This window comes from Piliocolobus tephrosceles, chromosome 2, assembly GCF_002776525.5.
Source record: "Piliocolobus tephrosceles isolate RC106 chromosome 2, ASM277652v3, whole genome shotgun sequence".
NCBI classification, from domain to species: Eukaryota; Metazoa; Chordata; class Mammalia; order Primates; family Cercopithecidae; genus Piliocolobus; species Piliocolobus tephrosceles.
The window spans coordinates 94,528,006-94,547,826 of record NC_045435.1 but is presented as its reverse complement, the minus strand read 5'-3'; the positions used below and the strand labels follow the sequence as shown (position 1 = coordinate 94,547,826).

The following is a 19,821-nucleotide window of genomic DNA, read 5'->3' as shown; positions in this document are numbered from 1 at the left end:
TTTATTTTTTATTTTTTTATTTTTAATTTTTTTATTATACTTTAAGTTCTAGGGTACATGTGCATAACGTGCAGGTTTGTTACATATGTATACATGTGCCATGTTGGTGTGCTGCACCCATCAACTCGTCAGCACCCATCAATTCATCATTTATATCAGGTATAACTCCCCAATGCAATCCCTCCCCCCTCCCCATGACAGGCCCCATTGTGTGATGTTCCCCTTCCCGAGTCCAAGTGAGCTCATTGTTCAGTTCCCACCTATGAGTGAGAACATGCGGTGTTTGGTTTTCTCTTCTTGTGATAGTTTGCTAAGAATGATGGTTTCCAGCTGCATCCATGTCCCTACAAAGGATGCAAACTCATCCTTTTTTATGGCTGCATAGTATTCCATGGTGTATATGTGCCACATTTTCTTAATCCAGTCTGTCACTGATGGACATTTGGGTTGATTCCAAGTCTTTGCTATTGTGAATAGTGCCGCAATAAACATACGTGTGCATGTGTCTTTGTAGTAGAATAATTTATAATCCTTTGGGTATATACCCAGTAGTGGGATGGCTGGGTCATATGGAACATCTAGTTCTAGATCGTTGAAAAAAACTTCTCAATTTGTTTTCTCAAGGTGCTAACTTGAGTCTTTATCTTCTTTAATTGTACCTCGTCTTTTTTTTTTTTTCTTTCAAATTCCATTAGCAGATAATCCTTGGATGCTTTTTCATTCACTTACTGAGAAGTGGAAAAGGCTTAGGACGGGGATCATTTCTGGTTTATATCCAGATGCTTTTGGTATTCTCTGTGCAATCCTGGGCAAGTGACTTAAACCACTTAAGACCCCTTTCCTTGTATCCACAATGGGGGAGCCATTAGGTCAAGGAGTCTGAGGAGTAAGTGAGATATAAAGTACTAAATGCCAGGTATACAGTCAGCACTTTCTAAATGGGGCAGCTGAAGATGTGACTAAGGAATGGCTGGCCAGGTGGCTGTGAGGCTTACCTGAGACTGGTCCTGGGACCTGTTCTTATTCCTGACTTTCTGGTGGCAGTGATGGAGGAGAGTAGGGTCATGGTAGGGAGGAGTCTGCTTTTTCAGCTGCAGTAAACCTGGGCCGAGGGAGAGCTGTAACCCTCAGGAGTGTTGGGACTCTTGGCATGAAGGAAAGTGGATTTGATGTCAGATAGACTTGGATTTTAATTGTGAAACTGTTTGCAGAACTATGGACAGATTACTTTGTCTTTCTGAGCATATGAAAGAGTTTTAGTGTAGTTCACTTTGAAATTGCCTTGAAGCTCATAAAAATCACCCCTAAATGATGCTGTTTCCTTTGTGCTTATTTATACATTGTTTTGTTTCTTTCCCATTTGCTTAAAAAGTGAATTGGATATGTGCAGCCTTTGGACTTAATGTAAGCTGTGCTCAGTCATGTATTGTCACTGATGTAGGGTCCCTCACTCCCTCACCCCACCTGTCACTCCTGCTCATTACTGTGAACTCAGTGCCTTTGGATCAGTTATGCTGGAAAAAGCTTACAAATGGCATTTCTACCTCATTTCCCTAATTATAGCTTAGGAATTTGTACCCTCTTTTTAATTGTTTATTTCCTGGCGTATTTCCCTTAAAAAAAAAAAAAAAAGATTAGAGTGATGAAGATGACCACAACTAACATTTATTGCAAACTCATTTTGTCCTAGGCACTGTGTTAAGTGCTCTGCCATACACTAATTGATTATAGCTTCCCCTGTCTCTGTGGAATGTATTATAATCACCCCCATTTAGCAGATGAGACTGATGTATCTAATAAGGTCACAGACGTGGAAAACAAAGAGCCCGTACCAAACCTCAGACCATCTGACTCCAAAAGCCCATGCTCTTAACTATGAAATCTGTTATTTTTTTACTTGTTTTATGGTAATGGGGTAGGAATAAAATGTTAAACAAATTCATAGTGCCATAAGGTAAATGTGCCATGTTTTATTTAAGGGGTTTCTATCAAAACAAAAAGGCAAGCAAATAAGGGATTTGTATCCTTGTATTTTTTTTTAACTTTAACAAAATTTATTCTTATAATTTGAGAATACATTGTTCCATATAGATTGGATTATTTCATTAAAATGTATTTGTTTCTTGATTCTGTTACATATAAAATTGTATGTGGAGAAAACATGTGCAAAGAGATGGCTAGGATTTCAGTAAAAGACAAAGGTTTATCATGAAAGCTAATCTTTTATATAACTCTTGGGATCAGCTGAACCCTGCTAAGTATTACATTTCTTCAATTCTAAATTTCATAGAATGTCAGTTTTTCTATGTATCTTGCATTTAAGTAATATTCATTGCGTTTTTCTTTTATTTTTTAATTATATAAGTAATACATGCTGATTGGTAAAAAGTCTTGCAGTCTGTAAGGCACACAGTCATAATCTTCCATCTCCTCTCCTCCCCAAAGGAGCTACTTTAACATTTTAGTATGTATTTTCTTCTACAAAGATATATGCAGTTTTGAAAATTTAACAACTGCCTAGTTAAGAATGGGCAAAGAGAGCCGACCATCGTGGCTCATGTCTGTAATTCCAGCATTTTGGGAGGCTGAGGTGGGCAGATCACTTGAGGTCAGGAGTTTGAGACCAGCCTAGCTAACATGGTAAAACCCCATCTCTACTAAAAATGCAGAAAATTAGCTGGGTGTGGTGGCACGCACCTTTAATCCCAGCTACTCGGGAGGCCAAGGCATGAGAATCACTTGAACCTGGGGTCAGAGGTTGCAGTGAGCCAGGATCGTGCCACTGCACTCCAGCTTGGACAACAGAGCGAGACTCTGTCTCAAAAAAAAAAAAAGTTATGTGCATTTTTGAACAAAGATATTTGATATGATTTGTAAACAATAAAAAATTTATGCATTACCTTTTCACACTTTAGCATAATTTTCAGTTGCTGAAACTCAAAAACATGTTGATGTTACTCAATTTTGTATACATCTCATTTACTTTTCTGTAAGTAGATATAGCTTTTCAAAAATGTAGTCTATTCCCCAACTTTCATCAATCTTCTCAAGACAATGAATATCGCATATTGTACTGAACAACCTTTCAATTTCAGCATGTGGAACATAAGACAGTGGGCCTGCATATTTAGTTGGGTCATAAGAAAGAACAGACCGGAGGTACTGAAACCCTTTTCCCAGGAGAGACAACACTGTATCTGCATAATGTTCGAAATCTCCTAGATTAATGGCAACCAGTGCTCCTCTATCCCAAATTCTGTCAAATTTGTCGATATGTGTTTGGGGAAGATAAAAAATGCTGCAACAGTGCAATGAAATGTTCTCTGAAGAACTCTTAAATACTTTGGCTCCAGGAACTTTGCTGATTGGTTCTTCTGAGTAAGAAAGATTCTGCTCTGTAAAAACTTCTCATATCCCAAGTGCACTGATTTATACACCAACTATACTGTGTCCTTGGTCTGCAAACCATTTCATCTCAACAACCATTTCAACTCTCGCCTTTAAGAAAAGTATACAAATGCTTCTTCAATAGCTGATGTCCTTGTTCTTGATGAAAAGCAGTATTGCTGTTCACCCACTTGTCTTGCCGTTCTTCCAGAGTTCGTACTTGGTTTTCCTGACCTCAGTATTGGGATACTCTTCCATATCAAGTGAAGCTCTTGTATCATTCATAGTTTCATAGATACCATTGTCTCATAAGCGTATGTTTTGAATGCCTTTACTGGTTTATTACGAAGGATACTGTGAAGGATACAGATGAAGAGCTACATAGCTCCAGGAACTTCCATGTGTTCAGCTATTAGGAAGCTTGTCTGACTTTCATGTGATGCTTTGAGGAGTTTACATTTCCTGTTCCTTTATTTTATTTTATTTTATTTTTTAGTTTTTGAGGTTAGGGTCTCACTCTGTCAACCAGGCTGCAGTGCAGTGGCATGATCACGTCTCACTGCAACTTTGAACTCCTGGGCTCAAGTGATCCTCCAGCCTCGGCCTCCCAAGTAGCTGGGACTACAGGCATGTGCCACCACACCTAGCTCGTTTAAACTTTTTTTTTTTTTTTTTTGTAGAGATGAGGTTTGGCCATGTTGCCCAGGTTGGTCTTGAACTCCTGGCCTCAAACTATCCTTCCTTCCTGGCCTCCCAAAGTGGTAGAAGTAGAGGCATGAGCCAATGCAACCAGCCCTCCGGTTCCTTTATTAAATCATTTTGCAAATTCTTGTTGGGCCTCCCCGACCCTGATTGGATCAAACTGGTGAACATTGCTGATTTTTTAGGAGTTCGTTGTTAACTATTTGCCTGTTTATAAGGCCCATCATCATCTTTCTAAAAGAAAGACCTTACGGAACTTTAAACAAAACCTCAGAAAACCTCGGGACACCGGCCTCCATTCATCTGTCTTGAGGTGAATGTCTGAGGGGGCTGTTTGGTGGCTTGCAGTGGGGCTCTTGAGAGGCACCATCATGGCCGGAGATAGGATGATATAAAAGACTAGAGGGAGAGACGAGACGTATCAGGTAGCAGGGGCAGTTTTAAGAAAGGAATTAAAATCATTGTCTGCTGACTTTAAATAGTCAAAAGTCCTAGAAAACTTAAAATGTATATTCAAGTTGGAATCAGGGAGAGGGAATAAAGTAAGTGAGGGAGGCTATGGGATCTGATATCTACTTTGACCATAAAGAATGTCCAGTTGGGTTGGGGATGCCTTGGAGGGGGAGGAGATGATGACAGAGGGACACAGGTCCTCCAGGGTGTAAGTGGTAGCCAGGAGACAGCATGGCCAGGGATGGTGTCATTCCCTTGTCTCCTACATTTTCTGAACTTTTCTGGAATCCTATTAACAATTTTAGCCAAAATTCATCATCAACATCAGTGGTTCCACTGCCCCATGCAGGGATGGTTTCTTTGTCTGCTTGTGGTTTGGGCCCCTGCCTTTAACTTCTCTTTTCCCCCTGAGACTTGAGGCTCTGTTATCCATAGAGCCAAAGGATTGGATCCTTGCAGTCCACAAGGGGACAGGACCTGCTGTCACTAAAGACTGGGCCAAATGGGGTCAGCCAGCCACCTGGCAAGTGGGAAGGTGTGATGAGGTATCCTGTCCAGATGTGCAAGCAAGGCCTAATGATGAGGGCCAGAGATGGCTGTAACATGAGGAGAGGGTACCCCAGAGCAGAGAGAGATTTCTTTGAGGGCCTCACAACACAGCATTACAGGCTCTTCAGCTTCCAGTGATTTAGGAAGATTGAGATAGATCAGTACAAAGTATAGATTCCATCTAAGATTCTCTATATAAGATGTGTGTGTCTATGTGATTTTCCTTTAAATTTTCTATTTTATACACAGAAGCAGACATACACATGTATAGAAACACACACACACTATTATCTGTATATATGCTGCTGTTGACACCAACAGATACTTACGGTACCTGGCCAAGAGGCCAATGAAGTAAGTGGTTTTGGTTTAGGGCAAGGTTCTCAACCAGGCAATTTTGCAGCCAGGGGACATTTGGCAATGTCTGGACACATTTTTGGTTGTCACATCTTGGGGGTAGAGAGTAGTGCTACCTGCGTTTAGTGGGTAGGCACCAGGGTTGCTGCTAAACATCCTACAATGCTCAGAATAGCCTTCCACAACAAGAATTATCTAACCTCAAATGTCATTAGTGCTGAGGTTGAGAGACCCTGCTTTAGGGAATGAAATTCAACCTATAGGGTAGTCTAAAATCTGTCTTATTATCCACTACCTTGTTTTATTACGAATATTTCAAACATGTCAAACATTTAGAACTAATATTAACTGTATTTTTTAAGGAAATAAAACATATGGGTGCATTTCTAAGGAAAGTTTTGAAACCCCATTTTCTCACTCCTTCCCCAGAGGCAACTAACTTCCTACAAATGGACTGTTTTCTTCTAGTGTGTGCTTTTTTGCGCCTTGATTACCCATGTAAGTGTCCATGAAACAGCATATTGTACTGCACAAGCCCTTTGTGATGGTGCCCTCCTCTATTTGTATGTAACAGGCTATTTTTCTAGAAGTTTGAGCAAAGGCATGAGCAGAGAATAGTAGTGCATCTAAATGAAAATGTTTCCATTTTCTAAGTCATTTACATTTCCTTTAAGTGGTGGTCAAAAATTACAAAAGACATTTAATGTGTTAAATCAGGTTGAAGAAAGGAAACCAAAAGTAATGATTTGCAGATTTTAAAAGGTAGCAGTTTTCAAATCCAGAATCTTCTTTCTGTCGTGACCCAGAGTAGGGTGAATAAGCTTGTCCTTACATTTATTGAAGGTGATGATGGTGCTGACACCCCTGTCTCTCCCTTGCCTGTACCCTCTCTTTTCCCTGCCTGGCATCTCTCAACCTCTGCTGCCAGCATCCTTGGAAGACATTTCCTCCATCTCTGCATCATTTTTCAGAGCCGGCCAGTTTCTATGGCAACGGTTAGATTGAAAGATGAGCGGCGAGCAGGAGACGGGGCTTGAGTGAGACAGCCGGTGGTGGTGTGTGTCCCTGACGTCACCCTCTGGGCGTCTGGATAGGATGATCCTGGCTACTCCCATTCAGGGCTGCTGTCCAGTGCCGCTTTATTGGCAGTGCTGCCAGGGTCTCCGGTAGCTCTGCAAATTGCCTTCCTTTCTGCTGCTCCTACTTCCTCCTTCCCCCATATAATTTTTCTTTTCATTGCCCACATTCCTGTTTTGGCTCCAGACTGTCGTTAAGAATGTACAGCCTAATTCTGGTGTGTTTTGGGATGTTCTTCTGCCCAATATTCTGGAAGGGCGGGGAGGCATGGCAGCGTTTTACTTGATGTTGATGGCGCTGTGAAGTCCATTCTTTCCTCTGCAAGACTACTGACTATGCAGAAATTTATCGAAGCGGATTATTATGAACTAGACTGGTATTATGAAGAATGCTCAGATGGTAATTATGGCCCCTGCAAAATACAGCCGGGATGTGTATAGGGGCATTGTCTCCTTCTGGGTGGCAGGGGGGTCCTGAAACCTTTAGGGGAGACAGGCGGCTGGCGGGTGGGGGGTACCAGAACTAGCACCACTGGCTCCGACAATTCCAAAGGCATGGTGGAGGAGGTGGCAGGTGGGCAGGGCTCTTTACCGTGAAAGACTCCTGCAGTATGTATGATCATTTGCTTAGAAGGGGAGATGGTTTTTGGTATGCTGGGCTTGTAAGTGTTATACTTCTATTGGATTGAATTCTCTCTGGTGTGAGACGTGAGTGTGTTGTTGATGCATGTATGTGTGCAAGTGGAAATGTGTTCACTGCACTCTTGCTGTTGGAGGGGTTAGGAAACTGGGGGCTTGGAACAGTGTGTGCAAGAGGTGGCTTCCTGGACTGTCAGCAGCAGGCCTCGAAGACTCTGCCCTTTTCTGAGCCCAGACCTGGGAACTATCGGAGGCTGGAGAAAAGGCAGAAGCAGCTTACCACTTAGCGGGTGATTCAAATGAAGTTTGCGGGTTAGATCCAACAGAGATGGGGGTGGGGCGGTGATGGGAAGGGCAGGGAAGAATGTGTCCTTCTGTCACTACCTTGGTTTGTGCAGGGAGGGTGTGGCACATTCCAGGGGAGACTGGGTAGAAGCCAAGTGTGTGGCTGGACAGGTCTCAGGAGGTTTCAAGCACATGGAAAACAGCACTGAGGTGCGTTCTCAGAGAGATCACAGTGGGTGGGGTCTCAGGTTTCTGGGGTGTTGGACATCAAAATTGTGTATTATACAGTTAATCTAATCTGTCTTCTTCAATTTCTTCTTGAAAATTACCCTCATATCACATGCCTTCACAAAAGAAGGGCACAGTTAATATATGCACTTTGAGGGTCTGTTCCCCAGTGATGATATGTTCCCAGCCCTATATGAGCCATTAATAGATAAGGTAAGTGCTTTTTAATTGAGTCGGGAGTTTCAGAATGCTCTATTCCTGACTACATTTGATTAACCTGAATGATGTAACAGGCTGGGACCTGGCCTAGTTAGTAAACTGAAAAACTGCATAATTATCTCTTATCCACTGATTTTTGCCTCAACTGTGGGTTAAGGCTTTCTCAGGGGGTGGTATTTAAATGTGTGGAAAAACCATGCCAGTTCAACCGCACTGTCCCCCGGCTTTAGATGCAGACATTGTCATGTTGGTTCTGTGTACATCTTTAACTGTCTTGAGTAACAAGGATTGGAGGCAGCTCCCAGGGTCATGAGGGCAAAGGACGAATGAGTTCTTTTTTCTTTGGAATATATTCATTCTTAAAGCACGTTCCCATTCTGTTACCTAACTCCAAAAGGAAATTCTAGAGATGCTCCTTTTTGGAAACCATCATTGACCACCTCCTAGTTTCCTTGGTGATTTGTGACTCATTGAACCCTCTCTAACTTTTTTAAGTAAGTGATTGAATACATCCTCACTGTACCATTGGATTAGGGAGCACTGGTTACAGCAGGGTGCTGTCAGAGGCCCGTGGATGAATCAGGTGTAGATGCCATCCTAGAAGTGGGGGAAGAAGGTTTCCTAATACCATGACCCAATTGCCACACCATCCAGTTCCCTTTACACCCTGAAATAAAGCCAGTCACTTGCCATGGTCAATCTGGAGGGTGAGTGGAGGCCTGCTCTTATCTGGGTGTCCGTCGGAAGGATTTTCTTACCCAGCATTTCCTCAGTTGAGTCTTTTGGCCCTGAGAGACCCTGATCTGTCTTCCTCTAAGAGCAAAGGAAAATGGAAGAGGAGATGGCTCATCTGTTCAAGGGTAAATATATTAATTGCTGTTATTGTCTGAATGTATGTTGAGCAAAATACTTGTCTTTTATCCTCTATCCCGTTTTGGATGAAGGGAAGAAGGTTTTTGAGGCAGAATTTACTGGGACCACTGGCATTTTCATAATCCCATTTAAAGAGGCAGTAAAGTAGGGAATAAAAGGAACAGAAGTCCAGAGATTGGTTTAGGAAACGTACAAAAAGGAGATTTCTATTATGTGCTACTTTTGTGGTTACTTGCTTACACATTTCTAACTAGTTGGGTTCCTTCCTAGCTTCAGGCAGGTTAGCCTGGAAATGAAATTTGCCCCTGTTTATGAGTATTGTCTTTTATTTGCCTCTCTCTTTTTTATTGCAAGTCAATAGACACGCACTATTGCTTTGTCTCTGATTATTTGGCATTTGAATTGCCAACGAGGGAAGCTTTTAAAGAACTTTTGATACTAATAAAAGGTGAGTCAAATGTTTTGAAAAAGATGCAGAATCATCATTTATGTCAGAGTTACTGACTCACACTTAAATTGCAGTGTTAGCACTGAAAAAGAAGTGTATATGGATGGGAATATAGATTGTAGGACAATTAGGACTCCTCTTTTGAAGTTGGAATTAAGGGATGGCTACTGTTCTCTCATATCTTTGAGGCGAAGGAAAACTTTATTCAGTGTTGAGTAACTGTATTCCTCCCATTTATTAATGTTTGTTCTGGTGGTCTTCTATTCAGCACTCATCTCTGCCTGCCCTGCTCTCCCGCCCCCAGAGGAGAATATAACAAGAGGCATGGGACAGGGGCTTATAAGGATAAGACATTGGAGGGGTTGATTACCCAGTGTCTCCAAGTAACCTTTATAAGAGATTTGAAATAGCCAGCAATCAATACAAAACAGCAGTAGTCTTGGCAGAATTTGCACATACATACTCAATGTTTACAGTTTAAACTCTAGTGTCAGACAGGGTCATTGTTACTCACATTGAATGCATCCCATCTCTGGTGCAGAACCTCTAAAACTTGGGAAATCATTGAAAATCATCTGCCTATTAAAAAAGCAGATTCTCAGACTCACACCAGACTAGGAGAAGTCCTGAGAAATCTACATTTTTAGCACATACTTGGGGGATTCTTTACATCACGTGTGTTTGGGAAACTGTGCTCATGTCGGTGGAAAGCAGCCCCAGGCATGGGGAGGGGCTGGAAAAGAATTATTTAGGTCAGTTTCAGGATCTTAGATTGTTTCTTGGCTACACTGGTCACTTTTTCAAGTGTGCTTAGAAAGAGTATGACACCTTTTTAATTTTCAAAAGGGCTTGGGTTCAGTGTACGTCCTTATGTTAAAGAAACAGCCCTCTTTGTAGTTACTCTAGAAATAGGTAGAATGGCAGAAAGAGCGCTGGCTGTTTGTGTTTAAGGGCTGTTTTGTACTTCGTGTGGCCACCTGGTACGGGAACATCCTGGGTTTTCTGTGAGCCTCTGTGAACCCAGATTCCCCATCTGGAAAACAGGAGTAACAACACTGGTTGGAGCCTTTGTGGAATGTAAATAAAGTAATAGCTCTTTGTAATCGACGAAGAGCCAGGTCAGTGTTTAATTTTATTTTCTCAGGAACAGTACTAGTTATTAGGTCCTTTAACAAAAAAATCTCTTTGAAAAGGCTGATGGGGGCCTGGCATAGTGGGTCACGCCTGTAATCCCAACATTTTGGCAGGCTGAGGCGGAAGGATCGCTTGAGGCCAGGAGTTTGAGAGCAGCCTGGGTAACATGTGAAACCCTGTCTCTACAAAAAATCAAAACATTAGCTGGATGTGGTGGCATGCGCCTATAGCCCCAGCTACTTAGAAGCTGAGGTGGGAAGATTGTTTGAGCCCAGGAAGGTGAGGTAAGCTATAATTATGCCACCGTACTCCAGCCTGGGCAACCGAGTGAGATCCTGTCTTTAAAAAAAAAAAAGGTATTTTGAACAAGGTACAGCATTTTGACCACCTGTTCGTGGCATCAGTTTCTTTTGTGATCAGACTTGCTCTCCATCCCCGCTCACCTCCCCCTTTTATAACCGGATAGATTTGAATGTCGGGGCAGGAGGTGATCTAGTTCATACTAATTTCACAAATGAAGAAACTCAGGTAGATTGTCGCAGAAGTTATTCTTACAGCTTCTTACTCCATAATGAAGATTTATGGTATACGCAAGGCCAGTCTGGTGTGCTCTGTCCTCACCTGATTTCAGTGATCTCTAAAGTGTCACCCAAGATGGCGGTTGCTGGTTCGTGATTTTTTTTTTTTTTTTTTTTTTTTTTTTTTTTTGTGCATGAGTGAAGTTTTGTTAGAGGTATTTTAAGCATTAATTGAAAAACTGCATTTCTGAACTGAGTTTTCGAATTTTCCTACACGTTGATGCAAACAGATCCCCAGATCCCCAGATCCCCAGATCCCCATTCCTCTGTCTTGTGTTTTATTGTGTGATGCACCCGTGAAGGTAGAGGTTGACTTCTCTCTTTCCACACACAGCACTCTTCTCTCTGGTTATTAAGAAGATTAAAAAAAGAAAAAGAATGAAATATAAACAGTTTTGTAATGTAACTGTTTTAGAATTAAGTTTTTATTAATATCACTGGCTGTAGTACAATAGAGATAATGTCCTCTCTGACACAGGAGCTGAGTGCTAGAGACTTGGCAAGAAGGCCAAAGCAAGCCCAGAACCCAAGTTTTTGGAGCTTTGTGGTGCTCTTGTTTATTTAATTAATTAATTAATTAATTAATTTTTTCCTTCTTTTTTTTTGAGATGGAGTCTTGCTATGCCATCCAGGCTAGAGTGCAGTGGCACGATCTCGGCTCACTGCCACCTCTGCCTCCCAAGTTCAAGCAATTCTCCTGCCTCAACCTCCTGAGTAGCTAGGATTACAGGTGCTGGCCACATGTCTGGCTAATTTTTGTGTTTTTAGTAGAGATGGAGTTTCACCATGTTGGCCAGGCTGGTCTTGAACTTCTGATCCGCCTGCCTTGGCCTCCCAAAGTGCTGGCTTACGGGTGTGAGCCCCTGCACCCAGCGTTATTTATTTACTTATTTATTTTGAGGCAAGGTCTTCTTCTTGTCACCCAGGCGGGAGTGCAGTGGTATGATCACGACTCACTGCAGCATTGACCTGCTGGGCTCAAGCGATTCTTCTGCCTCATTTTTAAATTTTTTTGTAGAGATGGGGTCTCACTGTGTTGCCCAGGCTGGTCTTGAACTCCTAGGCTTAAGTGATCCTCCTGTCTCAGCCTCCCAAAGTGCTGGGATTACAGGTGTGAGCCTCTTTGCCCAACCTTATTTATTTATTTAAATCGTATGAGCAAGGTCTTTGGGGACATGACCCTCAGTAGGGCCAACCCTGCTCTCTAGGAGCAGAGAAGTGAAATGTGAGTGAGGAACGTTGAGCATCAATGGGACAGATGAAGTGGAGAGAAAGTCAGACCTGAAGGAGATTGGGAGCAGTGCTGAACCAGACCTTGAAAGATAGGAGGATTTCAAGGTGCCTTGAAAGCAGGGCACCTTGGGAGGTGGGGATGTTGAGGTATAGCAGAGGAAAAACTTCATGCCTCTACCCTGCTTGATTCAGTAGCTAGGTGCCCTGAGAATCAAACTGATAAAAGACATTAACAAGAGAAAAATCAGTTTTAATTATGTAAGTAGACACTGGCAATCACAAAGAAATAAGAGTCAAAGAGGCAATTAAAATTTGGAGGGTTCTATATTATCCCAAAGGGCAACAAAGTATGGAGAAAAGGTGAGACAAAGGAAAAGGGATTTGGGGTTCCTGCTGGGGAGTAAGTTATGAGAAGGCAACTTGGAAATGTGGGATACGCAAGGCTTGTTTAATAAGGTATGTGCAGATTCAAGTGGGTGCCTCGTCCATTGATAAGAGATTGTACAGGAGACGGAGACACCCTTCCAAATGTAAATTTCCTTTACAAAAGGGAAATGTATGCTCCGTTTTTAGACCTTTTCCGGGATCTGCTGTTCCTCAGTTGCTTGTGCTCAAAATAAACCTTATGCCAAAGGGGCATATTTTGTTTGGGGGTGGCAGTCTGGTCCCCTTCCCAGGTGAGCTAAGGCAGTAGCATTATGTGGGCAGAAGTTAACAGCTTATTTTGTCTGTTTGAGGTGTGGTGGGAAGCCAGGCTGGGAGCAGAGGCTGCAGGGGAGATGCAGGGTGTGGAAGCTAAGAAAATATAGAGTTCCCATCTTGAAAATAAGGGGCACCCTTTAGATCAGTGCTATCCAGTGGAGCTTTTTGTAATGCTGTAAATGTTCTTTTCTCTGCTGTCAAATATGGTAGCCACTGGTCACATATGGCTGTGGAGCACTTGAGATGTGGCTAGTGTGACTGGATTTTAAACTTTATTTAATTTTAATCCATTTAAATGTAAACATAAATAGCCCCAGTGGCTCATGGCCACTCTTTGGACAACACAGGGTAGAGCTTTGGGAAGATGACTTCTATGGAGTATGTCAAGTAGATGTGAGCGGGAGACAGAGAACAATGTGCCTCCGCCCTGCAAGAGGTGATTGACCCTCCCCTCCACTGGTCTTCCTGTCCACTGTTCCTGGAGATGGATCAGGTACTCACTCTTTGCTTCCCTGCTGTGGGTCCCAGTGTCTAGTCTACGCCTTTGATACAGCACACACATCTGTTACTGAACTGTCTTTCACACCTCCAGCTCCAGGCTCCATGTCCAGCCTGGCCCAGCTCTCTTCATCCCTCAGTTGGCACAGGGATTCCCAGGCTTTCTTGCCGGTCTTTGGGGGTCATATTTTGCTTTGACTTTTGGAGAAACTACACTCTTAGGGAAGATGCCCTTTGGCCCATCTCTGCCTTTAACCGTGAAGTGAAGGCAGATATGCATGAGTTTGGAGAATTCTGTCACACCCTTGCAGCAGGAGGGGAGGAAAGAAGAGATTGGGAGAGGGAGATCCTGAAGAGTGTCTAAACCCAGAGAAATGGGGTGACATGAAGAGTCTAGGGTTGGTCCTGTGTTCAAAATTTCATGTCTTACACAGCAGCCAGCCTGAAGGGGCTTCCACTGGCCTAATATGGGGCAATCTGAACATCAAAATAAATAATAATGGTCAAAGATTATGACTTATAGAATAAAGGAAGAATCCGTGAGTCTATACTGATATAAATAAATGAATGACTAAGTAATGGGAGGGAAGAAAAAGTTATTACTAACAATAGAAAGCCAACTAATAAGTGTTGGAATGATGGAATTAGAAATTAGAAATTTGCCACTTTCCATCCATCCACAAAAACGACTAAGATAAGACTTACTCAAACTAGTGGTCTCAAAGTATATCACTGTGAAACACTGTTGAATAACAAAGGGAAAAATAATAGCTTCGCAGTGGGGAAACCAAATGATCAAAGCTGACATTGGGCTTTAAAAACTGGAGCTTTAAAAATTACTCATAGGGGCCGGGTGCAGTGGCTTATGCCCGTCTGTAATCCCAACACTTTGGGAGGCCGAGGCGAGTGGATCACTTGAGGTCAGGAGTTTGAGACCAGCTTGACTAACATGGTGAAACCCCATCTTTACGAAAAATACAGAATTAGCCAGGTGTGGTGGCGGGCGCCTGTAATCCCAGTTACTTGGGAGGCTGAGGCAGGAGAATAGCTTGAACCCAGGAGGCAGAGGTTGCAGTAAGCAGAGATTGCACCACTGCACTCCAGCCTGGGAGACAGAGTGAGACTCTGTCTCAAAAAACAAAACAAAACAAAACAATCATTACTGATGGATGGGACCAGGCATGGTGGCTCACACCTGTAATCCCAGCACTTTGGGAGGCTGAAGCAGGTGGATTGCTTGAGCCCAGGAGTTTGAGACCAGCCTAGACAACATAGTGATGAGACCCTATCCCTACAAAAAATAAAAAAATTAGCGAGGCATGCCTATAGTGTCAACTACTTAGGAGCTGAGGCGGGAAGATCGCTTGAGCCTAGAGGTCGAGGCTGCAGTGAGCCATGATCACACCACTGCACTCCAACCTGGGAACAGAATGAGACCCTGTCTCAAAAAAAAAAAAAAGTTAACATTGGCAGTGTGGGACCGCTCCACAGCAGAGGCCTCCTGAGAAGATACACTGAAGAGAAAGTAACAACACTTCTGTGTTTTCTTGCCGAAAGTTCATAAACAGAATCTAATCATAAGAAAACACCAGGAATACCCAAAGTGAGGGACCTTCTACAAAATAATTGGCCTGTATTGTTTAAAACATCTATGTCTTGAAATACGAAGACTCAGAAATTGTTTCAGATTAAAGAAGACTTAAGAGACCTGACTGTTGAATGAAACACATGATCTTGGGTTTCTTTTGCCATAAAGGATGTTACTGGGACAACTGAAGGGAATCTCAATAAGGTCTGTGGGTTACAAAATAGTATTGTTTCAGTGTTGAGAAAGAGAAAGTAAACGTAGTAAATGTTACCATTTGGGGAATCTTCTTGTACTATCCTGGAGTTTTCTCTTCTATCCTTGTAACTTTTCTGTAAATCTTAATTATATACCCCCAAAAAACAAAATATTCATTGTTCATTTCAGATGGAGAGATACCAGTGTTTACTGTAGTGTTCTTTAAACTATTCTGCATATTTTAAATATTTTTATAATTAAAAGTTGGGGGAAAAGTAATAAAGTCATGTTCTAAATATTATGTAATATATAGAGACTCAGACATCATTTAGAATATCTAAGTCTCTGTATATTTCATAATAGGGATACTCTAGATTTGAATTAAAAGATGAGTATAAATGAATTTATTATGAGTAAAGTCACTTGATAGTATTTTTGAATCGGTGAAATTAGCTTTTGTTTTCCTTTATGTACATTGTTGCCAGCACAATATCCTACTCATCTTATTGTCAGTCTGATACTTGCTGAATGAATCATGCACAAGGTGGAGCTTCTTCCTCTCTCTTGCCTTCTTGGGGGTTCAGAAAAACCATTTGTGTCATTCACAACACTTTATAGATGTGCCCACTGTCATCTGAATTGAATTAGTCTAATCCGATAAAGCTTATTGATATTAAAGAAACATTTTTTTGAGTGTGTTTATATTTAAAGCTTATGCAGTACTTCAAAATAGAATTTTGAACTCCCTGCCTGAATGTCTACACTTTTTTTTTTTTTTTTAACAAAGAACACATCTTTACCATGGTAAAATACAGCTCTCATTTTCAAGTTCTAAAAAATAAACTAGAGGGTCACACACGGTGGCTCATGCCTGTAATGCCAGCACTTTGGGAGGCTGAGGCATGCAGATCATGAGGTCAGGAGATTGAGACCATTCTGGCTAACACGGTGAAACCCCGTCTCTACTAAAAATATGAAAAAAAAAAAAAAAATTAGCCAGGCATGGTGGCAGGCGCCTGTAGTCCCAGCTACTCGGGAGGCTGAGGCAGAAGAATGCTGTGAACCCGGGAGGTGGAGCTTGCAGTGAGCTGAGATTGCGCCACTGCACTCCAGCCTGGGCGACAGAGTGAGACTCTGTCTCAAAAAAAAAAAAAAAAATTAACTAGAGGATGCATATGTCCTTAGACTTTTAAATAAAATCTTTATTACTTCTGGTTTTCTATTTAGAGGCACTTGTATATGATCTCATATTAGTCTTTGTGGAAGTAGTAATTCAATTTAGCTGATATTTTTAGCCACCTGAGCAGAATTCTTGGCCCTAAGGATTCAAAGATGAATGAGATGTAGTTCCCGAACTTGTACAAAAAATTGTTTTATGAAAACCTTGCCTCAGCTAAAATCTTCTCTCTTGGCTACCTGGGGGAGGCAGCTGGTCGGAGAGGTTGGAATAGGTGTCCTGGTGTAGCTGTTAGGAGCAGGAGAACTGCACATTGTAGCTGGGAGATGGCTGAAGCACAGAGATTACAGAATGAACTGTGATTCTCTGAGATGCTAGTACCCGAGGCTGCCTTTCACTGGGTTTGACAGAAGAACCTGCCATTCTCACTGTAACAGGCAAAATCAAACAGTACGGAGGAATTGATATCAAGGTATGCAATTAAACTGTGGCTTCTTTCTGCAGGCAGCTTTGCAAGCTATTAGGCTTTAGATTTTTTTCTTAGCTTGTTCTAGTAATTAGAGAGATCTTTATAAATTTGGCTATGGAAACACAAATTTAGGGTAAGAGCAGGATTTTATGAAATGCTGATTGATAAAGAGAAAATGTAGGTTATTGTCAAAGAAGGACTGGGAGAATTACGTTTAATGTGGTAATGGTCACTGCATTTTTTTCCCCCTTTTACTAGAAATCAGAATGATCCCTTCCTTCCCTTGCTCAGCACTGTCAGGCAGTTGTCACAGTTAGATTTGTCTCCACATCTTAAGCCCGCCCACCGGAAGCCTCTCATCTGAGGGCGTTGGGCAATGCTTCAGCAGGACAACTCCTCTGCCAGTGCCCCACCTTTAGACAGGTGTGCCTGCTCAAGGCTTAGTTGGTGTTGCCCCATGCAGTTGCTGTGAGACTTCTAGGAAGCCACCATTCCTCATTGCTGCTGGGGGAGGAAAGGTGGAGAGAGTCTGGAGGCCGAGAGCTTGCTGAGATCCTGTACCTGCCTGCAGGGCTTTCCTCTGAATCTCCTGCGCCTGGCAGGGCATTCCCACTCCGCCAAGTGCTTCACCCCGCCCCGCCCCTCCCCTCCTCCAGGCTTGTAGGAGCCACCCCCTTCCGGGTCCTGCCCGGGTGATGCTGGGCCCGAAGCTTTGTGTACACCCCTCCACTTCAGCTGAGCCAGGGCATGTCTGCAGCCCAGGCCAGGGTGCAGCGTGTGCCCTGGGGGCCCGGGCCTGCATGGCTCCTCTGGGTAGGGGGTTGGAGGCACCCCCAAGGATGGTCCCTTAGGGTGATGTTTTGGCTTTGGGGTGACTTCAGCAATGTCCCTGAGAGACAAGGGCGGGGAAGAAGAATGTTTTGAATACGACTGCCAGGATGAAGAGAGGAAGCCCACCCACAGGCAGCATGACACTCAGGACCTCTTGGAAGAGGGTAAATTCTGTACTTGGCTCAGATTTGATCCTTTCCTTGTTAGTGTCTAAATAGGCTTCAGTGTTTTGCTGATTTCATAGCACTCTTTTTTTTTTTTTAATGGAGGTATAAGTTAGAGATCTTATGCAAATGACTTAAAGGTGTCCTTGTAAGAGCCCCTGCCCCCTCACCCATACAACAGCATTTCCAGCTCCTCAGGAAGTCGCTTGGTCTCTTTCTAGTTTACATCTACCTTCCCAGAAACAATTATTGTGACTTCTGTCACCTTAGATTTGTTTTGCCACTTCCTGATCTTTGTAATGGAATCAAACAGGGTGTATTCCTTTGTGTCTGGCTTCTGTTGCTTAACTAAGGTCTTTGAAATTCATCCTTGTTGTTGCAAATATCACTAATTGTGTGTGTGTGTGGTTTTTTTTTTTAATTTGTGGCATTCCAGCATTATGTTTTAAGAGATTCAGTTGTTATCTTGTGACTGTTTGGGTTTTGATAAGTTAAGGGACAAGAGACCAGTCTTATTAAATGAAGCATGTTTTTGTTCTGGCAGTGTTTATTTTTGAAAACATTACTAATCACTTACCTGAAATAAGGATTTTTTAAATCTTAGAAATATTTCAAAACAAATAGCCCAAGGCTGACATTGAAATCTAGGAGGCCCACTGCTGGCTCTCTTAAAGAGGTGCTCCTTTGCAGGGAAAAGGGAAGATGTTAGGTAAAGATAGGCCCAGATGCTGGTGGGAGCTTTCCAGTTAGCCTTCCAGGGCTTTCACCCACAGCCCAGAGAAGAGGGGCTTTGGGGGCTGATCAAGATGTGTAAACAGTGACTACGTGGATGTTCTTTAGGTCCCTTGAGTAAAAACAATCAGAATACGTTTCAAACTTCTGCTTTAGGATGGTCTATTTTCCTGTCTCAGGATAACTTTTCTCTTTCCTTTTCTTTTTTTTCTTTTTTTTTTTTTTGAGACAGGGTCTCATTCTGTTGCCCAGGCTGCAGTGCAGCAGTGTGATCCTGGCTCACTGCAGCCTTGAACTTCAGGGCTCAAGAGATCCTCCCACTTTAGCCTCCCTAGTAGTGAGTAGCTGGGCCCACAGGCACACACCAACTTGCCCAGCTAATTTTTAAAAATTTTTGGTAGAGACAGGATCTCACGAAGTTGCCCAGGCTGGAACTTCTGTTTTCAACATTATTTATAATCGGCCATATACTGAAAATATTTTTCTTTTGAAGTTACTGTTCTAAAAATATTGTTAACACTTCCCCTCCAGGACATCTGCAAACATTTTATTGCAGGAAGAAACTGGGAGAAGCCAGGAGAGGGTGAGGGACCCAATGCTGAGGCCTGCATTCTGGCTGGTGCCCTTCTAGCCTTGTCTTGAAGGACATGGGGGAGGGGAGAGGAGTGACAGGATTGAGGATTTGTTAGGTCTCTGGAAGGGATCAGGAGAAAGGTGTCCATCTGCCCTTGTAGAACTAGGGCTCCCCCAGATTTAGCTGGATTAGCTTCCTGCCCCTTTAATCTCTGCTGCTTCAAGTGCAGCCAGGGCCCTCATCACCTGGGAGCTTGCTAGAAATGCAGAATCTCAGGCCCCAGCCCAGACCCACTGAGTCAGCATCTGCCTTATAACAAGATATCCAGGTGATGGGCATGCATGTTAAAGTATGAGATGAGCTGCTGCCTTAAAGCCTAGCAAGATTTTTTTAAAAACCAGTCATTGAACTGTATGATTCTAGATTAAAGGCTACAAAATATTCTGGAGAAGTATCATATATCCTAGTCAAGAGAGGAAAAAAATTTGTGTTGTGCCCATTTCATGTATATAATATATATAAATAGGTGATGATAAATATACAATATATAAATAAAAAATTATATATTATATATAAATATATGAAGAGAGACAGAGACTGTCTCTGTCTTTCTCTCTCCATATATTTTGTCAACTAAGTGAAATAACAGGCACTAGAACTTAGAGAAATCACAGCTTATTCTGAGCCAGGCTTGAGGACTTGAGCCCAGGAACACAGGCTCAATATAGAC

The 19,821-nt window shown here is 42.5% G+C and overlaps 1 protein-coding gene and 1 pseudogene across 6 annotated transcripts in view; one reads left to right on the top strand and one right to left on the bottom strand.

Annotated features, from left to right (window-relative positions):
• Positions 1-19,821, top strand: part of TRAK1 (trafficking kinesin protein 1) — a 137,520-nt gene that overhangs the window by 52,785 nt on the left and 64,914 nt on the right. For 3 of the 6 annotated variants that reach the window (XM_023231335.1, XM_023231333.1, XM_023231332.1), the window contains exon 1: positions 17,485-17,785. The exons of the other annotated variants lie outside the window; for them this stretch is intronic. In XM_023231335.1, coding sequence (XP_023087103.1) covers positions 17,674-17,785 — 112 coding nt within the window. In that variant the 5' untranslated portion in view covers positions 17,485-17,673. Of the gene's footprint in view, positions 1-17,484; positions 17,786-19,821 lie in introns of those variants that run through there. 6 annotated transcript variants of the gene reach the window in all.
• On the bottom strand, positions 2,980-3,672 carry LOC111555368 (annotated as a pseudogene).